At 38.3% G+C, this 22,710-nt stretch overlaps 1 protein-coding gene and 1 non-coding gene across 2 annotated transcripts; both read right to left on the bottom strand.

Moving 5' to 3' along the window:
* Window positions 1-4,511: 4,511 nt before the first annotated feature.
* Window positions 4,512-4,585, bottom strand: TRNAT-AGU (transfer RNA threonine (anticodon AGU)). The gene has a single exon. It is a non-coding gene; the product is annotated as a tRNA-Thr (tRNA).
* Window positions 4,586-6,004: 1,419 nt separating this feature from the next.
* WDR88 (WD repeat domain 88) lies at window positions 6,005-22,435 on the bottom strand. Its single transcript, XM_065847995.2, has 11 exons — window positions 22,160-22,435; window positions 21,463-21,573; window positions 17,835-17,923; window positions 15,969-16,032; window positions 15,337-15,475; window positions 14,290-14,419; window positions 11,631-11,815; window positions 10,477-10,559; window positions 8,994-9,062; window positions 8,520-8,612; window positions 6,005-7,419 (listed from the first exon to the last, which is right to left on the bottom strand). Exons 1-11 carry the CDS (start codon window positions 22,433-22,435, stop codon window positions 7,282-7,284), a joined length of 1,377 nt encoding a protein of 458 aa, XP_065704067.1. The 3' UTR covers window positions 6,005-7,281.
* Between the last annotated feature and the right edge of the window lie 275 nt (window positions 22,436-22,710).

The following is a 22,710-nucleotide window of genomic DNA, read 5'->3' as shown; positions in this document are numbered from 1 at the left end:
TCCTACACAAAAACAAAATACAAAAATTAACTTTTATGTATACACATTTGTTCACCCACTTATAGTCTATTGGAATTGAAATAGAAAGCTAGGCTGAAAATAAACCAAATTGTAATGGCTTCACCATCTAATAAATTCAAATTGCCAAGATAGGCATTTAAAACCACGAGAAGTGAAAACACCTTCAAGAACTTCTGAGCATGAGCCAAACGTAGCTAATGAAATAACATTTTTCAGAGTGGTCAAAGAACACCTCCAAAATTGCCTCATTTCTCCCACTTACCCCACAGAACTCCATGTTTTATGGTCAGGGATTTCAGCCCTTTGGATGAAAAATTCTCAGTTGTGCTGCAGGAAGACACAACCTGCAATTTTTGCAGCTAACAGGTCTCTCTGCGTGGAGAATCTGAGTTTTCACTCTGAACTGAAATACAGTCAAGCTTTTAAAAACCTTTTTTCCCCCTGTTCAGATGTACTTATGAGCTGACTGGAGAATGGTGCAACACAGGTCCTAACAGGGAAGAATCTAAATTGCTCAGTGTCCATCCCTTCCGCTCTTCACTGCTGCCCTCGGTTGTGTTTTCTGTCTTTTTGGTGACACTATGGGATACAGATCTGTAAGCTCACAGGCTGGTTTTACCTCCATAGAAATCTGGACCGCAAATATCAACAGCAGAATACACAAGGGACTGATCTGGGTGGTGTGGGCAGGTCACTTTCTTCTCAATAAGCAGAATAGACAATGAAAATCTTACAAGCAATAGGTATCATTTCTGCAAACTACTTACAAATTAAGCCATCCATCCCAATATTTTCTACAAGCAGCAAAGCAATAATTGGAAAACTTCTTTGTTTTCCAATACGCACACTACAGTATCTCAAACAGTCGTGTGTTCCCCTCATCTCCAAAGTTCAGAGCTGACATATTACACTCCAACAAATCCTTTCATGACACATACATCACATCACATTATACAGACGTGACACCATGACAGTGGACATGCCTGTCGAAGCATGACACATCACAGAGCAGTGCATCAGGAGATGGGAAAGGGCAGTCTTACAAACTGGGGTTAACAGGCGATGTGGCTTCACTTGATGTTCTCATCAAATGTCTTCACCCAAATCTTTGTGGATAACGTGCAGGCAGCAATGCCAGCTCACAGGCAAACTGGAAACTATCTTCCCCTAAGCTTATAGTCACTGCTGCAATAAACAGCCACTAAACATCTGACTGCCTCAAATATTTTCCTTCTTTAGGCAACTGTCCCTATGATAAAGACGTCTCCAATATGCACATCTGCCTGCAGGAGTCACTTCACCTTTTCCTATTCACAGACACGGAGAAATGAAAAATTACATTTGATCAGGTCGGCATGTGAGAGTCCAAGACCCTGAGCTGGAAATCACCACAGGCTGGGAGGGTGTTCTGGCAAAATCTCACTGTGTGTTTGCCCTGTGCCTGTGTTCTGCCCCAGCCATGGGCCATTGGCCACAGTTAGAGAGGGGACACGGCCAGATGCACCTTTGGTCTGATGCAATTTGAGCACAGTTCTCTTCTTATGTTAAGTGGTACTTAATATACTTAATTTCATGGAGTCAGTAGCACAGAGTCACCATGACTGTGATAAGTTCAGCTCTGGATACAATTTCACAGAACACGCTGGTTATGAAACTCCAAGAAAAATTATTAGTTACAACTGTACAGGAGCTAAAGATCTTCTGGAGCAATTCTTGCTGCTTTGAGAATTCTTTAAAATGCCAGACACTGGCTTTTTATTTCACTAGTTCACACTATTTTTATGTAAATGCTAAACTGTTATTACTTCACATGTTATTCTCCTATGGCATCTTGACTGGATCTCAGCAGCTGATTCTCAAAAACAGGTTAGTTTTGTGCTCCTAATTCAATCCTAAATCAATAATGGGCAAAAATTATGGAGCTTTGACAAGTGTCTAAGGTAAAGGATCATTAAAATATACTTACCAGGATAACCTAAATTTATTATTCTACAGCTCCTTAGAGGTTCTGTGTATGCTGTGGTGAAATCAAATAAAGTATGCCAATATGTCATACACTTGCAGGTCAAATATTAAGTGTTCAGATTATGTCAGTTAGATACCAAAAGGGAAAACCTGCAGCAGCCAAGTACAAACCCAGAATCTAAGCTGACACCTCTCAGCCCAGTTCCTGGGCTTTAAAGAGTCACTTGCCCCCATCCAGAGCTCTATGAAGCAGAGTTATTTCAATAGTCTCCCATTTAAAAAATGAATATGTCATTAGAACACATTTTCCAGTGATGTAGCTGCTGCTAGAAAACAAGAGGAAACGTTCTTTGTGAATATACAGGCAGACAGATTCCTTGTTTCCGTCTCACCTCAGTAAATTTAGCACCACTGCAATAAAGCATGAAAAGCTGCTAGAACACAAAATACTCTTCCAATCACATACATAAAAATGTGTGATTTCAGGGATCCATTACAGCTCTAAAAATGCTGAACGCTGAATGCTCTGTGGATAAAAGGACCAGAGAACAATTAACAGTTCTAGGGACCCGTGTCTATGGCATGAACCAGTCAGGGTCACATATGAGCTCCTGTAATACACTTTTACAACAGGTTATAGCTTATCACACTTAACTGGCAAGGATTCCCTGTCTTTACCAGGTGTTAATTTGTTCCATTTGAAGGAGGCAGTCACTATGGGAACATGTCATAAGAAATACGGTATGCATCCTCCTTTCTCACAGATTGTGGCCACTTGGTTGGGTTTGGCATCAAAAAACCCCACAATTTTTTTAAATTAGAAGGATTTTAAGGTATTCTCTAAATACACGTCATAAGCTACCTATTACACTTACCTCTTCTCAGGGAATATCAATCATATATTGACATAATAATCACACACCTTCATGTAAAATGTTGCAATAATTTGGGACAATAAAAAAGGAAAATTATCTTGACAGAAAAATACTGGCCTATAAAAGCATGTATTACATATATTTCTGTAACTAAACATAAAATAACCTGAATGGCTAAAAAGCATCTTCAACAAAAAGACTAAAACAGTCCTACATATTAAATTTTCAGGAAACGCCTTTACTTAAACCCTTCAAAAGTTTTACTTTCAAGCTGATTCTCTGCTCCATCAATGAGATGAAGTCAGCAAAGCCCCTTTTCCCAGAAACAGTCCAAATGCATCTGTGAACGTGCCAGCACAATTGCAGAGCCTCAGCACCAGCATGATCTAGATGCAGAAAGACAAACTTATGGAGCAGAAAAATAAAAACAGGGTTTTAATAATATGGATTTTATCCAAAGCTTGGAGTGCTTCATACAACATTAATTAACTCTCAGCAACTCTGTGACATCAGTAAGTATTATAATAATTTTGCAGATGGCAAAAGAGACCAAAAGTTAAGAGCAGCGTGTCCGGAGCCAGACCAGAGCTGAGGAGCAAGAGCAGGTCTGTCGGTGCGCAAGGCCAGGCCGAGCTTGGTGTGAATCAGACACATCACACTTGATTATATGTGTATTTTTAAATACAAAATTGCAAATACCAGTAGCACAAGGACCAGGAGGTCTACAAGCACCGCTTGCAGGTGATGACATGGTTATATACAGACTACAACTGCTTCGGTTCACTGGTTATTGATGTGAAGGTGTAACATTTGGGTTGGGGGTGGGAGAAGGAAGCTTACTCAGATCACATTAAAAATAAAAATGCAAATATTTATGCAAAGACGGATATTACTACCTGCTATCTGGCAAACCACATATAAGCCTTAACGCAGTTTTAATGCTATTGACAAATCTGTAACTACAATCTTACTTTACATTTAAGCAGGCTTCATCTGTCTTATTCCCACATGTAAATATAAAAGAAAAAACAAAACCAAAAAACCATACACACTCAACATGCACATCTAGCTTACGTGTTAGTGATTCGTTTAGTAGTTTTAAACTAGCTTAGAAGCTTATCTTTGTAGAATTTCACATAAGAAATAATACAGAGCCTTTTTGGCGCGACTAGCATTCTGACATTTAAACAGAGGTTTGTTTTTTATCATATGCATTAAAGCACTTCACACAATCCCATTGATGAGTATGTTTCTTGGGTTTCTTGCTCTACCTCTCAACTTAGGAGACAAATTTACTTAGAACAGCTAAGGCCTTAATCCTGTGGAGGCTTTTGAACAACAGTAGCTCCACTGAAGTCAGCTGGACTGAGTAGTCCGGTCTTCAGCTGAAGATCTGGAGACAAGAAAAAGAGATGTGTGAGACGCATTTTCCTGGGTCTATATGAATAAAAACCCGGGAGGGAGTTGGGAGGAAATGTAAGTTCAGCTGTAGGGTCCGCAGCCGGCTGAAAGCCCGGGGCACGCAACGCGCTGCCTGAATTTCGTACAAATAACCGTGGTTTTCCTCCGATTTTCCCTCCCCGCCTCCCGCCCCGGCCACACGGGCGGCCCCGCCGCAGCCCCCGCACGCAAAAGGGACCTTTCCCGCACAGGCACCGCTGGGATTCGAACCCAGGATCTCCTGTTTACTAGACAGGCGCTTTAACCAACTAAGCCACGGCGCCAGGCGATAGGCTCAACCTCCGCACGGCCCCTATACAGCCTCGGTCCCCGCCTGCCTTCGCCAGGCCCCGCTGCCAACGAGGTCCCGCGCCGCCCGGAACCGCGCCCAAAGGCCGGCAGGATGGGGCTCCGTCCCGCTCAGCTCCTGCCGAGGTTCCGACACGCGAACAGCGCCTCGTGCTGCAGCCTGAACCGCCGGGGAAAGAGCGGCTGCGGCTCTGCCGGAGGAACTTCTGTGCAGGGCTGTGTATTGCACATAGGCGTCAGCACAGGTAAAGACTGAAGGAAAATACATAAACGTCAGCATTTCAAAAAAAAAAAAACGTTCAGGCAAGATTGCTTACAGTTAGGCTCCAGTTCTGCCTTATGCCACAGTGTCTCAACTGCCCAAGGCTCACAGCAAGAGACTCCAAGGGAAGATGAGGCCTCGATCACCTGCTGCAATCATCCATAATGATGCAAAAATTAAACCACAATATGCGTATGCACACACTGCTTATGCACTTTCTGATCTCTGCACACACGTAACACTGGAGTGCCTGACCAAACATACACACGTTTCCACAAGCTAAATAATCAGAAAAAGTGGTTTGTGTTGTTTTCTACAGAGCTCATTAGAATTCTTCACACGAAGTTGATGCTGCCACCAGGAAAACACCTTCCCTCAGAGCCCCAGCCCTTCAGCCCGCTATCTGTGCAGGGCAGCGCAGGATGCGCCACCACAAGAACCGGATGGTGGTACCATGAGCAATACGCCAGGAACCAAGGCGCAGCCTGGTCCGCAGCCCAGGTCAGCAGGGAAGGACCATCTCTGACCACGGGCCTGGAGCCCTATCAGAACCTGCCAAGCACAGAGATTGCTTTGGCAATTTAACAGGTGTCTAAAGCATATTTACAGCCAGATTATAGACGTTACTCCTTGGGTAACTCCTACAGAAGGGCAGCCACACTGACTTGCTCTAAAACAGTCTTACAACTTTTTCATCAAGAAAGTACCGGGATCGAGTGAATTAACCAAACTACAGGGCTACAAGAGCCAGAAAAAATGCAGATAAATCTCCCCTCTTATGAATTGTAATTATCAAATTCTCCACAAAACCAACACTGCACACAAATATGTGTCTACTGCTGCAGGTGAGCGCAGTTCAGGGCTGGAGATGAGCTCACTCATGTGGCTCCCAAGTACTAATCAGGTGATGGTAATGGACACATAACAGCAATGCGTAATAAAATTTACTGATTTTATTGAAACCAGAACGTAGGAATTCATTTTTCCTTGTTTTTCTCAATTAGGGGAACAGAAAGAAATTCATTCAAAAGACAATGTTCAACCTGTTCACATTACTAATGCAAAATGAACCAAGCCTCAATAGAGCAACTGCTTTTTTTTTCCTGTTTCAACAGAAAAAAATGTAGCTTTGATTTTACCAACTGAAAAGGGTAAAGAAAGAAATAAAGAACACTTTCAATTCTAACATAACAATTTTTCCAGGACTAACCCTTTCTTACATAAATTAGTTCAGTACTACTAACTAAAGCCAAACTAATTTAGCAATAAAACATGCATATTCTATGTGGTTTAAAAGCCCCCCCACAAAAATAACCTCACCACACATATAAGGAGCACAGACACGGCATTCTCTTTTAGCCTCTGTGACAAAACAATATTTAATTAAGGAGTACAGAGGGGAAAAAAGAATGGCGGAAAATAATACAGTTTATCATCTAATACTTATTCAAAGCCATAAATCTGTACAAAACATACTATTCCCTAGAAATACTTTTCATTTAACCTTGGATTCAAGTGTAATTATTGCTACGCAATTCAAACAAGGCCGGGGGTGGGGGGAAGAAATCTAACTCCTTAGATTTCTTTGTATGCCACAGCTTAACTGCATTCCAGGCTGTCACATCCCCAGTTCCAACCATTCTCCCCACTTGAAGTTTCCTTTTAGAAAAAAATGCTGAAACTGCTATTTTGGGTATCAGGCTTCCAAACATTTTGAAACACTTCATCTTTCACTAACTGACACTCTCACATATACTGAATAGATACAATCCTCTTGGGGTTGCTCCTATGAAAGGGCAGAATACGTGGCTCCTTGCTGGGGGCAGCCTTTATTGCACAGAACTCAGTGGTGCTGCACCACGTCAGACGTGAACCATAACTTACTCTCAATGCCTGAAAGCTCCTTTACAACATTTTTATAAGGGATACGGCAGCAAGTTAGAAAAAAGATCATGGTGTTATTCATGGTTCTATTCACAAAACTCTTTCTGCTGTACGCTGATGGCAAAGACTCTTTCTTTGCCATAGTAAAGAAAAACGGTTTATCTAAAGAATGGAAGGAAACCTGTCAATAATTTACATATCCACACATTTCCTTTAGTAAATTGAGCTTGGAACTAGTATATTCACTTTAAATTGTTTAAAATTTTCCAAAGGACAACAAGTAGTTTTATTCGCTAGTACCACGCAGCATAAATAAGATTTCTACTCCTGGGGATTTTACTCTTTACCTCATACATCATGGCTATTTAATGGATTAGAACAATGTATTTTATTATTCTTCATACAGAATACTAAGTTAGAGCCAGATAACAGGAAAGTCTTAGCTTTATACATGTATTGCATAAAGATACACAAACACTCCATTTATACTTTAATGTGCTGACATCCCAAGACTGCTAGATTAATTTAAACATCAGGAGAAATGGAAGGTGGGAATGGCAAAGTTTCTCCCAGCGGAGAAGACAGACGACAGAACACACACTTGGATGTAATTTCAGAGTCGCTACACTGCAGCCATAAGAAAGGTTTTTCACATTCTTCACACTGGTGTAAATATAGCAAAAAAACGGCACTTCAGTGACAGGTGTGCATTACTTCATTATGAAGGTACAGCTCTATACACACACGTATATCTGGGCATGATTTTTGAGATGCACTGACTATGTACAGCTGTCGTAAACTTGTCACAGGCAGTGCTGCTCAAAAGTCATTTCTGTGATGGAGGGTTTTTCCCGAATAAAACCATATTTTATGTGAACCCTGATATTATTTTTTTCAACTAATACAGTATCATATTTTACTTTGTGAATGGCTTAATAGGTATCCAGTTTTTAGTGGTTGTCTTGGTGGTTACCACTAGGAGGCTTGGGGCTTTTTTTGTTCCCTTTTTTCCTAACCTGGCCATTATCTCACTAGAAGAGACATGTAGAAACAAAAAGTAATAAAAGGAAAATTGATACACAACAATAATTTTAGATTAAATATTAACCCACTGTAGTCAGTGCAAAGAAGTTTTCTTTTGACTACACATACTTATGAAGTTTAATCCACGTCTATCAGAGTCAACATAAGTTATTCCCAATTCACTACTCATGAAACTCACCAAAAAAAAAGACAGACATTTTTCTGGTTGTTTGGTATGCTTTAGGTATTGCAAAAACAATTTTAACCATATTCTCAATTTTCTGTTAATTGATACTTTTAGCAATGTAGACCTTTGCACTGCTGGCACATATATAAAACTTACTTAAAAGCTTCAAAAGCTGCTCACTGCTTTTGAATACTTGCTGCATATTACCTGCCTTGGTTTAGTAACACTCCTATATAAGTGGCCAATTACTCCACAGAAGCACCAAGTATAGAAAACCCAAGTAAGTTTATTTTTTTAAAGTATGCATATGTGACTGTGTTTTCTAAAACAAACAAAAGTACCTGCATATGAAAATTTATGTCCTTACCAAAATAAATTTTTAAAAGTACTGTTATTTCTACATCCTACCCCCCCAAATGGTTTGACAATTTTTGCAGAGAGAACACAATCAAATTGTGTTTTCAGCCCAGAAATCTGACAGCTTTCCTCTAGCACTCAAATTTATTTCTGAGTAAAATATGAGGTGTGGCTAAAAAGCCCAAAGTGACAGCACCTGAGCAATTTTTGAGCCTCTTGCTTTTCTTGTGTCTATCACTGAAGGAATATGATTCATCTTTTCAATATTCCACAATCTCAAAGTAGAATCCTGAGAAAAAGATTAATTATTTTGATGCATTTGCATATTACCAAAAGAGTAACTTATATATAATTTCCATGAGGATGAAATCTCATCTCATCAGATGAGTGCTACACTCTCTCACATTTAAATACCATCATGTCTTTGGAAACAATCTTTAACTATTAAACTGCCTGCACATTGTAAAATAACAAAATTAAACATACTTATCAATCTCTTTTAAGGTTTTTCTGTATTACTTGAGGTAAATACTGATTACAACTTAACACTGTTATGAGCAACTTTATCATTGTTATATCTCATTTTTAAAAAAGCTGAAAACAAGGGACAAGATCTTTTGTGTCCATATAGAAGATAGCTCTGGAAAGCACATCAGGAGTTAGTGATTACCTTTGAGGCTGAAAGAATCCATTCCTTGTTTTTGCTGATTGCAACATCTGTTACCCAGTCCCAATGGCCCTACAATAATGCAAAATTTAACTATAACACAAGGAAAAAAAACTTTATTATTTTTATTATAATAAAACCAACTATTTGTACTATAAATCCATTTTGAAATGCAGTGAGACAATTCTTATCTAGACTGCCTCATGTCCAGTCAAGAAAAAAAATGTTGAAGTTCATACTTTCTTACATATACCTGAAAAGAATGGCTGTTACAATCTCTGGTAAGCAGACCACCAGTTACAGCCCTCAGAAGAATGGCAACTATACACTTACTATGGGTTTAAGCTCCATTTAAGTACAGGTCTTTCCTATTTTTTAAACAGTTTAATAAAGAACTGTAAAAAAAAACCTTGAGGTTGTTTATCACATGATAATGAAGGCAAGAGCTGTGGGAACAGACAGCAGCCTCCTCCCATGTTAAGGGAAGGAAACGAGTTCTGAAAGCCAGCCAAGGCACACAGCTGTATGGGATACCCTCCTGCTGACAACAGCAGCACAGCTGAGTGGAGGTTAAGAACAGAAACAGGTTAAAATCTAAAATTAATGACTGAATTATTTACTCCAGCTAGGAAGGTTATACAAACAAAATTGGTAGTAACAGATAAAGTTCCTAGAGTTTAGGAAGGCATGGTGTAATATTGATAGACACATGCCACACCTGAGAAATATGATAAAAAGATGAACATGTACTTTTCCAGCACCAAGAAGCAGTCAAACATGCATACATAAAACACAAGGTTTGTAGCAGAATATTTAAAACATGCTTTTAAATTTAGTTACAAGCCCAGAGTATAATTATACCAAGCACAAATACTAAATGGGAATTCTTCATAGTTACAAAGATATTAGCTTTTAAACAGATGCCTTCTTTTTATGGGAAACTGAGTTACAGGGAGTGCTATGAACTGGGAAATTTGCAGTGGTTGTATTCTGTAAAGCACTGATGCTGGTGGAGAACACATACTGTTACAGCTTAACAGATTTAATCAATACAGTTCCAATTATGGAGGGCAGGCGAGTTTACACTCAAGGTAATAGGTGTGAGGCACAAGCTTCTGAGCTCTCTCATATGCTATCTTGAACGTGACAGCAACTGAAAGATATTTTTAAGCCCAAGGTTTAGAAGGAAAGTAGTCTTTTCTAAGATCTTCCAGGTGGGTTTGTTCATAATGAGCTTGTTCATAAGAAGAAAAACGTAACAGCTTATTATCAACTAACTTGACAAAGGTAATATCTTTGTAGCTAATTGTATAAGAATATGAGCGTTGTAGGAAATTAAATCACACAAATCCAGGAGATATTCCTGCCTGTATCTAAAGAGGACGGGCAAGGGAATTTGTCAGATAATGAAATATACAATGCTTTTAAACCAGCAATACATTTTGCACCTTCTCATCAAACTAGTGACCAAATAAGAGCTCAGTACCTTTAAGCTTAGCTTTTTATAGCCTGCATCTGTATCCCATATAGCTATAGTTTTGTCATATCCGCCAGACACGACAAGCGATGCTGAAATGCAAAATCAGAATGCTATATTTTATCTTTGCTTTGTCATACAGACTAATAAAAGAGGGTCCTTCTAACAGTGAGTCAGACCGTATAAGAGAATTTGAATAATTAGCTATTAGTCATGCTTTAACAAGATAGTAGAAGTTCCTTTTGGCTACTTGTTCTTAATTTTGTAAATATTGATACAGAAGTTTAGCAAACACAATTGAGTGGGAAAAAAATTGTTTACTCAGAAAATTAAAGAGATAACTTGTTGAAAGATACTTTCAGAATTGTTAGGTCAAATGTGAATAAAAGCAAAGAAGTTGAGGTTAGTGTGGAAAGCATGCTTTCAGATTCCAATATTCATAGGCCTATCCACATCTGCATGTCTTCAAAGCCACAGGTAGGTTTTTCCCCCTAGAGCTGCTATTTATTTATTTGAGTTGCCTCACTCAGAATCACTGTTTGGCTATGCGTGCAGATTTTAACCTGCTGCCACCAGTTCAGGAATCTTCTTTACTGGACTATTCAGATGTGAAGTTGCAGAAGACAACAGCCCATCAGGCTACTAATCACAAATATCAGGAACTTTGAGCATGGTAGTTTATGTGCTCCATCAGTGTAGCTGAGAAAATCCATAAAGTTTTTCAGAAGTACAGTGTTGCATGTGTTGCTTGAGCTGTGAAGTAACATTACTTTTGGGGGGTACTACCAAAGACAGACACATTTTCCTAATTAATACAGGTCAGTACAGTATTTACTGAACATATTTTTCAACTAACTGATATCAGGAGAATATCCACAAGTGCTAAGTTTCTATTCTAACACAGTTTTGTGGTTTTACTCCACTATTATTTTTTTATTATATCTCTTGATGGTTATATCAATGAAGCAAGTGTCCCAGTTGCCTGGTTAAGACAGAATGCAGATCATCAGCTTCAATTTACATGGACATCATTTTCTCATAATTAAACATATTATTTTGGAAATAATAAACTAATTATCTACATGATCAGAGTGATGGTTAACCTGAGATGTCCCATACCTAAGTGCTGAGATACAACATGTGCTAGTATTAAGATAACTCACCATCTTGGCTAAAAAGGCAGGAACTTACAGAACCCTCATGTCCTTGGTTCAAGGAAATGGGTTCATGACACTGAAATTCTCCTCGTTTTATATCCCATACTTTTAAGCTTTTGTCCCAGGATGCTGTACACAAGTAATGACCATCAGAGGTAAAGCAGCAATCTGAGATAGCATTGCTGTGTCCCCTGAAACACAAATGAAGAATATGGGAAGAGTGAGCTTCCATAACCCCTACAAATCTCCCACAGAGCATCTCGCAGCTCTGAGCACTCTGTCTCCATACTGTAAAGCATCATAAGCATGTTCTGAATTTTGACCATATGAATAGTTCTGTAAAGTCTCTGGAGCTGCTTACAACCTCACAGCCAGCACAGGCTTATAGCCCTTATTGAAGCAGATCATTGTGCAGGACTGAACCCTAGCTGTTAAGTGACTGGCTATTTTTTTTAATGTAGCTTAACAAGAAATCGTTCAGCAGCTACCATACAGCCACATTTTACTAAACTACCAAAAAAAAAAAGCCACCCATTTTTCCTTAAATAAATAGCATGCATCTATCTTTACATGCAAATGTCAACTCAAACGTTCAGACGAAAAAGCTTAAACAATTCTAAACTAAAATCTAATTTTGGAAGCAGTGGTACCCATCAGAAAAGAAATCTGGATGTTCCAGAACTGGGTGAGGACTCTGGTGCTTGCTGAAATCCACACTGGGAAAAGGATTATGAGCATCTCTTACAGGAAACAATGCTGTAGTCGCTCCAATTTAAAAGAAACATTACAATGTTGCAGATTGAATTTCCCATCCAAAGTAATTCCTAATCCTTCAAATACAATTTTATTACAGTGTTTAAAGGCAGACTCTCTCTCTGATTATTGTTTTAAGAATTCAAAGCTAGATTGGTTGAGTTTATTTAAAGCCACTGATATTTTAATGGTTGATTTGACATCTCTATTGTTGCATACTTCCTTCTTAAAATGATAACAATATCCTAAATTGACATAATGTTTTTACTGTATTACTGACTTCAGTGAGAGATATGAGAGTTTAGCATGTGAAGGCCCAGGAGATCACGCTGAGCAAGGCTTCTGGCACTGGCACAACCTTCTCCAAAAGCATATAAGGAAAAATGATCTGGAAAAAGGATCTCTGCACTCAGAGAGTGGCCATAATTGGTTCACTGTGAAGATGAGAGTACATAATGAGCTAGGGCCCACAGCATCTGCCCTGAATCCAGTCCTATTTCATATTTCCATTAATGATGTAGATAATGAGGTAAAGAGTACAGAAACAAAACTAAGCCAAAGACAAGTCTGCAATTATATAAGGGAGAAGATTAAAATCCAAAATTATCTTCACAAATTGAGGAAAATATCAAGAAAATAAAAGGGTTATAACAGTCTGTATAGGAAACAATGCTGTTGTCACTGCAGTTTGTAGGATTCTTACAGGGTTCAATCAATGCCTCATTGAACTGCCTAATCAGTTCAATTCTGCCAAGTCTGACATTTTGTAGTAGCATATAAATAAATAATCTATTGCACAGATGAGGGGTGGGAACAATGAACTATATCACAGTTCTGCAAAAAAGGACGCAAAAAATACTGACTGCTGTCAAAAAAGAGTAAATCTCAAGCCAGGATGTATGAACAGAGGCAGATCCACAGAGAAGCACGTAGTAATAACTTGTTTCTATTTGTTGCCAGTTAGGAGGACCACTGTTCACATTATAGAGCCATATAACGTAAGAACAATGTGAACAAATTGGAAAGATCAACAACAAGAATGGTCAGTAAAATAGGAAATAATAATTAAACATTAAAAGAATAAGGGTAGTTTAAACTACTGAAAAGATTACTCGGCAGATGTAACACAAGTTCTTGGATATATAAAAATACGTAGAAGAAAACAAGGGAATAATCTGATCTCTATGTCTGAAGTGGATCTAAACAGAAAAATGAGCTTAAGCTGCAGTCAAAATTGACCACCTTAGGAAAATCTTCCTAGTGATCAACACAGCAAGGCAACGGAACAGATTGTCTGCAAGTCTGTGAGGTCTTCAGTGGAGCTCATTAGGAGCAGAGTAGATCATTCTGTGGTTGCTCTGAGGCCCATGAATTTTATGAAGGGTGATCTGGTTGCAGTGTAAAACCTCATTATCACAAAATATTCAGGAAGAACTTGAGATTAATTATCAACTCCAAATATCTAGATATATTTTCTCCTTTTCCTCTGTATTATTTTGCTTCACTCCATAATGTTTTTAAAGACTTCACTACTCTAAGTAATATTTTATGTCCTCATTCATCAATGATTATACATTTTTCCTAATTAGAAGAAATCAGAATGGGAAGTTTACACTGCAGTACCATATTGCATATGCTATCTTCTGCTTCTATATATATCCAAGAAACTAGAAACTCTAAAAAATAGCACCAGAAATGCTTACAGTAATCAAAATGCATTTATTCAATTATTTACAGCAGGAAGCTTCAGCAGACCATTTTATTCACACTTTCTATATACGTTATTTGCTTGTGTATTACTTAAACAATTATTATTAGTTTTCTCTAGTACAAATCTTAGCATAAATCTTACTGATAATTGTGAAAGATGCAAATAATGCCACGGATAATTAACTATAGTATTGTTTCTTACTCATTAATTGTAATTGAGGTGGATTGTGCTATCATATCCCATAGCTTTATGGACTTATCGTATGATACTGAAGTCACTCTTTGGTTATCAGGGTCAAAACAACACCTTGTGATTGTACTTCTGTGATGACCTATAGAAAAAACATCACATTAAACTACTCATTATTTTGAATAATTACATCTGGACCTCAGAACAGAGGTCTGAAAGGCAGAACTACCCACAGAATCTTTGCATCAGTCTATTTCCAAACCACTGCAGTTTCAAACTTTCTGTTTCACTGGCCAGGACACCTCCTCACCTGCCTCTTGATGAGAGGCCCCAGAGTTACTGCAGATAGTAGGAAATACAAACCTGTACCCAGGTACTCAACATATGACAATGGAAATACACATCCTGCCCTGTAGTAACTTATTTCTCTGCTCCATTCCTGGAAACAAGTTCAGAAGTGCGGCCCCATAATTCCAATGACAGTTAACTGCTCAGGCTCTTGGGGAGCACTTAATCAAGTAATTATACTTTGAGAATGTAAATAGGTCCATTAAAATAATGTAAACAAGTATGAAGTATGTCCTGACAGTGTCACCTAACAGAGACAGTTCTAATAAAGGTATTATGATCCATTTGTTGCACTTTTTATTTTTAAATCCAAATGATTTTAGCATCAGGCTCTGATTCACAGTAATATTGCTACCATATGGTAATTTAACATTTCTAAAACTCCTCATATATTTTGAAGCTGATTCTGCAGGAATGGCAAACTCCCTAACTAGCAATCCTGAGTGGCAGCCTCATGGAATTGAGGACTCACTAGTGAAATCACCTTCAAAAAAATAATTATTTTTGGTCTAATTTTGGCCCATTATCTCCTTTTTACAAACCTATTCTGAAAAATACTGGGTTCAATGTCTTACAGATAAGTTTATTTTGCCTTTCTCAAGTAAGGACTTTTGAACTGAACTGAACTCATTTTCTCCATTTTTGTAAGAAATAAAAATAAACCAAACCTCAAGAGATGCATAAACAAGATGTAAAAGTTGAAAGTCTTACCTGGGATGCGTGCCACTACTGTTGCACTCATTGTATCAAAAATGTATATGGTATTTCCTTTGTCTGAACCAGATACCACATATCTAGCATCACAAGAAATATTACATGAAGTCACAATGCCTTCATGTTCTACTGTCCACTAAAGAGAAAACAGAAGGTTTTACAAACACGCTGGAGGGTTAGAGAGAGTTTTACAGCAGATGCTCTATAATCTGCAAGCAGATTCAGAAAGAAGGCTTTTGATTCCACTTTGCTTTGGTAAAAGCTGATAGATGTCTTTATATCAATTTTTTCTACTTTTGCATTAGCAATAAACTTAAAATTAGACAAGGCCATTCTGTTCAGATCTTAATATGTTACTTTAATTAATCTTAAATGTATCTTCTGAGACAGGTTATTATTGTCATACCTATTTGTATCTGAAATAACTGAGACACGTTCATCAAGAGACTGACCCAAGATCAAGCAATTATCAGTACCAAAATCACGACTAAAAATCAAGTCTGCCTACCCTACCTATATTATATTGTGCTAACAAAGAATGTTGTGTTTTCTTGTTTACCAATAACAAAGCAATAAATCTGAATTTTACAGTTGTACCTTCTGCAAGATGCATTCAAAAGGATACATACAAGCATTTTTCCTGTTTCCATATCCCAAGCCTTGACTGTTTTATCATATGATGATGTTACCACCCTAAAAATGATGTTAATGAAAATAGCAATGAATGTTTTAATGTATAAGAATGTATTTTTAAAAATAAATAACAGCATTTAATTCTGACCATGATTTTACATCCTCACACCCACTAATTTATAATCTATATGAATATTTAAAGGCTACAGCAAAGATTATTGCACAGCTTAGTTGAAAAAAGGATTATTTATATTTCAGATAGAAATTAATAATAAAAATGTCATTAATGTAATTTCCAGTGCAAGCAGTCAACTCAATTTCATTTCATCTATTACAAGATATTTAATTATTTCTAACATTAGAATAATTTTAAAGCCATTATGATGTCTTTTCTTTAATGAATGTGAAGTCTTCTTGCCAGTAGGTTTTTTGATTTTCAGTGGTTATGTTGTTGGGTAACTCTTTACCACAAACGCTGCTGTGCACAAACACAGCAGACACATTAGACAACAAAGCTATTCAGTAGAGTTTACTAAAACTGGCAGGTTTCCACTAAATGTGAGGTCAAAAACTTTTCCCTCACACAGTTTTATTAAAATATTCCAAAATATCTAAAATAATATGTATATTGAATGTTACTGGATGTAACAAGTGTTTATACTACCATTGTGGCTTTTTATTTTGATAAAGTTCATAAACCATCACTTTTATACATTTTGCCTAAGAAATTTGATGCATTAACATTCTAGCAACTAAAATTACAATTATGCTATTAAAATATTTTTATTTTCTCCACATGTGTATGCTTCCTGCCACCAACACAATCTCCGCTCCTAAGCAGAAACATGTAATGCAAAAGACCACATGAAGTTTATGAACCGGTAGCATTTTTGACTGGAAAGTTATTTCCAGGGCTGCACACAATGGCATTTTAGTTACCGTTTAGTAATTTTCAAAAATATACACAATTGCCATAGGCAACATAGCCTGTGTACCACTCAGTGATCAAAAAACTGATCAGTCAGCTCCACAATCTGATAAAAATTGATTGAAACTATGACTTAATGATAAAACATACCAGACATAGCGCTCCAGGAGGCACTGCATGACCTACTTAACCAAATGTTAATATATGCTGCAGTTGTTTTACTTATTATGTCCCCAGATTGACACCAGATTAAGATGCATTTCTTCTTTAATTGACACGACAGGCTTAATGGAAAGGCTATAGAATATTAATAAACAATACAGACAGAAGGAACTTTCATGAAGGTATAAATTCCACTGACAGATGAACCCCTGAACCTTGGCTAATTCATTGTTGTTCTTTTATACAAGTGATACATATCTATATACCTCTTTTGGAACATACGGCAAAGATGGACTTCCAACCCCATATAACTCAGAAACAGAATTAGACAAGCCCTTTGCCCTAAAAGAGGCCATAATCTATCAATCAGACTACTCCAACGTGCATTTAAGACAATAAAATTCAGAAGACATCATATGCAAACCAGAAAAGATTTAAGAGCTCCCGTACAAATTGTAGGTGAGAACAAGTTGAGATTTATGGTTGTTTATGTGGATAAAGGGGTCTGGCAGTAAACAGTCTGCAGAGTCTGGAGAGCAGGAATGAAAGTGCAAGGATGGAGGTAAGTAGGAGGAGCATATGGAGGCAGGGAAATGTAAGACAAAATTATAATAGAATGACTTACAATGGAGCACAAAAGTACAAGTCAAGAAACCACAGGAAGGACTGAAGAAGTAACTTATTTGTTCTAAATGCTGTACTGTTTCTGCAGGCACTGAAATTGAATTGTGAAATCACAAAAACCAATACCATTAAGATAGAAAATTATCACCTTCTGTCATCAGGAGTCAAGTTGCACTCAGAAATTGGGGCAGTGTGTGCTTCTTTAAGAACTCGAACAGGAAAACATTCCTCAACATCCTTGAATAAAACCAAATGAGTTTGATTAGGAAGTGCTTTGCTAAATTGTAAAAACATACAAAGCATCACAAAATAAGGGAAAACAAAACTTGTTAAATCAGTAAACTTAGCCTTACTTTATTCTTAAAATCTCAGCGACTACTCCTTTTCATTTCAAGACTGACTAAAGCAGAGTTCCTTCATCTATCGCACCCAGACTTCTATTTTAGATAAAATTCTCCCTCCCATCACAACAGTTTTCACCAGAAATTTCTTGGAAAGAGTTCTCCTTAGACTCTCACATCCGTGTCCACACCTAACACCTGGTAAGGCTTTCTTAATGAACTAATATATAGTCTTCCATTTTCATTTACATAGTTAAAACTCAAAATCCCAAGACCACCCCTGCATCAACTGCTGCAACATCATTTTCTTCACAAATAGAGTCTCCCTTGCTTGTAACCATGTGCAATGCTTCCACAGATTTCCTTTTACTGCCTGTATTATGCCATTCCCTGCTTGTGTTCCTCCATGGATTCCCTATTCCCAACCAAACACAAGCCTTCAAATACAAAGTTTCTTGCGATTTTTCCCCAGACATCATCTCCCTTCTGCCCTACCATTGATGCCAGCCTTTGTCACTCAGTTGTCGCATTTTCAAACTTGATGAGTTCCCCTTTGCTGTCCTTCATGTTTTGAAGGAGGCACCTATAAATAACTGGAAATCTCTCTCATAATACAAAATCCCATTTAAATGCCTGCTTTGTGATTCCTAAACCAGCAATCAACAGATTGCTGAAGTGCTGAGATCATGACCCATACTGCATTACTGGTTCATTTAGCATAGAATCATTTCAGTTGGAAAAGACCTGGAGGATCATCTAAGTCCAACCATTTAGCTAACACTGCCAAGTCCACCTCTAAACCATGTTCCTAAGAATCTCATCTACACGTCTTTTAAACACCTCAACCGCTTTCCTCAGCAGCTTGTTCCAGTGCTTCACTACCCTTTCAGTGAAGAAATTTTTCCTAATATTGAATCTAAACGTCTCCTGGTGCAACCTGTGGCAGTTATATTTCTTCATCATCTTCTGTCTACTCAGTCTGTTACAGAGATTTTAAGTGATTTCAGAAAGGCGCTATCTTTTTGTCACATGTGTATAATGTCCAAAGCATACTGAAGTCTAACCCATGAGTGAAGCCCTGAAGGTCTTTAGTAATAAAATAAAAATACAGAGTTTTACAAATTGATGATGATGCCAACTGTAAACATAAAAACAAAATAAACCAGGAGGACTGCTGACATGCAGAGTAACTCACAGACCAAAGTATCACAGGATCAGTCATCATACCTCTATCTAGGTAGATAATCTTCTATTTCCATAATTAACACAATTATTTCAATTAGATTTTTGTTTGCGTAAGTGTCAAGAAGTTTCGGAATCAGTCTGGAAGCAGGAAACATCAACGCCATTTATTGTGTGTGTGTTCATTCATTTCTCTTCAAAATGAGAATAAAATCTGCACCTTTGATTACTATTCCCCTTTTAAACATCAACTGTCCAGTCTCAGATCTAGAGCCGCTTCCTTGCAAGGACTTTCACTTGAAGGAGCTTTCCTGCTAACCCAGCACCTCCCCATAACAGACAAAATTGGACAGACAGTAAATTAATTTTTCACTTTTTCACATATTTTCTGATGTGTGTCAATGCACTACAGACCTAACAACTGACACTACAACCACTAGGAATGTCTCTAAGACCAAAGGAAAAACAAATATATCAAAGTTACCATGTGCTCTTGTTCTATTATTCTGAGTCAAAAAAGCCTTGCAGTCACAGCTGCCCTTCTAGACTGATCTCATCTTTGTCTGAGGTGCGCCCTATTAATCTTTGTTTTCCAAAAGATGTGTGGACTATCAGTGAGATACTGTCTGTTCTCAAGAAGAACTTCAAATGCTTTCTCAGTACACTCGATCATGTGATTTCTACTTTTTCAAAGGAAAAAAAACTACAGAAAACTCCAAAGTGAAACTGTCAGGGCTGGCCTACCCCCACCCCTCAGCCAAGTCCTCCGCACTCTCCTGAATTCTAATAGCTTCAGTTTTTCCTGGAGAGGGGGAAATTAAGCTTATCAAAAGAAATGAACATCATCTTGCCTATAGATTGCTATCAGAAACTTCCTAGTACTCAGGCAAACACTTTTAGACATTGTTAAAAGTAAGTATTGATCAACAATTGTCGAACGAATCTTTCTTAGATTAAAATTATAGAGATCACATTATTAGACAGATTGATCCTTCCACACTTCAAGTAAGTGGCACATTAGAGCCTTTCCAGCAAAAAGAACATTCGTGGATCTACTGTGCTTAAAAATATAATGAATTATCGTCTTTCTTTTGGGTCTTGATTTCAGTTTACTTACATCTAGGACAGCTGAATAACATTTTGCTAAAGACAGAAAAGCACAAGTTCTAGCTCTGAGTTCAGACAAAGCAGGAATGTTTGGAACTGTCAATCTGACAGTTATTAAACTGTAAATGTCATGACTAACACATCAAGATACACTTATTTTTATCTATAATATTTGCTTAAGAAATCCACATTTATTTACTTTGGAACCGATCATTATAATATAGGATTTTTTTCATTCTGGACTTCCTGATTCCTTGGACCCAGCCACTGACAGCTCTTTGATACTATAACGGTGCTAACCTGAAAATTGCCTGGACTTCTTACACTTCTGGGGTTCTTGGTTTTTTTCAGTATGTCTGGATTACAGCAGAAAACCTGTTTCATCTGTATTCCTATCATATTAAGGCATTACTGTAACTCTTTACCAATTCTTGAAGCAAGTCATGACTGTGCAATATAAGCCAGATCTCAAAGCCTGCAATCAATTTACCACAGCTACACTGTCATTTACTTGCATAAAATGCAAGGGCTGACATAACTGTATGTCCCCAAGCTATCTTTTAGACTAAATTTAGGTTTGGTCACCCAGGATCTGTACAATTCCTGCATTCAGATCTCACCATTACTCTGTCCAGGGTGGCTGGAATTTTAGGGAAATCTCAGCTAACTACATAAAACTTGAAGAAGCAAGAAAATAAAGGGTGCAAATGAAGATTTAAACAAAAGGAAAGAGCAAGTGACAAGTAAGAAAACACCACAGCCACACTGCTAACAACTGTGTGATCCCTAACTTCCACTTCTCCTCCACAAAAAGCCACATACATAAACAACTCAGGAAAAGGAAGTTTCAGGAGAAAAAGAGTAAGCTTTGTATATTAACTTACAGTTTTAAAATATTAATAAACTAGAGCTCTGATTCAGTACATGCTACATATGCTTACAAGAGTCATGCTTTAATGTCAAAGAATAGCTGTTTTACTATTTATCTGCGACTGCAAAATCATTTACAGTTGCTATTTTTAAACTTCAGTAACGTATCTTCAGAAGACTCCTTGATGATTCAGTCTTCAGGCCTGTATAACATTCCTTGTTTGATTTCAGCTTTAAGATTTCTTTTTATTTGTTGTTTCTGCATTCGTAACATACCCAGAGCTTCACTGTTCTATCATAAGAACATGAAAGTATTTTTGCGTCTTCAAAGCAAAAATGACAGGAGCTCACTGTATCACTGTGTCCTCTCAGAATTTTAAACTGGATCTGTAAAGGAACAGAGGGAACTTCAGAAATATTTTTCCTTGAAATTAATTTTGACAGCTTAGTCCACGAGGGGGAGCATGAAAGCAAGAACGGAAGAATATTTTAATGTTCCACATCCTCTCCTTGGTAATAGCCCTGAGAAGAATTACCAAATCTGGTTAAGAAAAGTTGATGAATGTGGATTTTTTTTTTTTCTGGAAGGGAAATAAGCTCTTTTTGGTTTGGTTTCCAAATCTTTGTTCCTTTCACGAAAGGTAGTATTTATCTTTAACTCTCACAAGCCTCTCAAACACTTGTTTCTTTGATTCTGGGCCACCAAAGGGCAGCACATGAAGCTTTCACACATTTTAGCAAAGACCATAGAAAATTCTGTCAAGAGATATTTTGAAAAGGCTTTTCTTCAGACGTTTGGGAGTTTCCTCGTGACTTTCCAGCACGCATTTGTGTGAACAGAGCTAACAAAAAACAAACAAATACCTGCCATGAGCACTGACCGCATGTAAAGCAACACAATGCTTTTCAACCCTCAGCAGCCCCGACCACCCCGGGGCACGGAGCCCGGCCTGCCCGGCCCTCTCCGGCCTACCTGCGCCGCCGGCTCCTGGCCACCCCAACGCCCCTGTGCCGGGAACAGCTCCGACCCCGGCCCCGGCCCCGGCCCCGGCCCCGCGGGCTCCTCACGGCCGCTCCCCGCCGCCATCGCCTCCCTCAGGCAGCAGCGGCCGCGGCCCCGTTCCCGCCCAAACACCTCAGGCTGTGCCGGGCCCAGCTCCGAACCGCTGCCCTGCAGCGCCGGCGTGGGTTCGTGCTTCTCGTGTAAGGGAGGCAACCTCAGGGCCCAATTTGTTATTTCTCCTTCCATCGCTCAAGTTTTCTTCTTGACTCTACATTTAAAACCAGCACAATCTGTGCGTCAACAGAAGACTTATTATATCGCATTGCTTGCATCAAGAGCTGCCACAGAAGTGTGGATTCTGAAAAGTACATCAAATCAGACTCCAGAGAACTGCAATCTACAACAGTGAATTTCAGTTAAGGCTTTTGTTCACAGTTTTAAGCAGGAATATTCTTTTGGTTTCCCTGTGCACTTGGAAAGAGAAGTTCTGTGGGTCTATTTTAACAGCCCCATCATTCAAC

Source organism: Patagioenas fasciata, chromosome 13 (genome assembly GCF_037038585.1).
Source record: "Patagioenas fasciata isolate bPatFas1 chromosome 13, bPatFas1.hap1, whole genome shotgun sequence".
In the NCBI taxonomy this organism is placed as follows: Eukaryota; Metazoa; Chordata; class Aves; order Columbiformes; family Columbidae; genus Patagioenas; species Patagioenas fasciata.
This window is presented reverse-complemented; position numbering and strand designations above follow the sequence as displayed.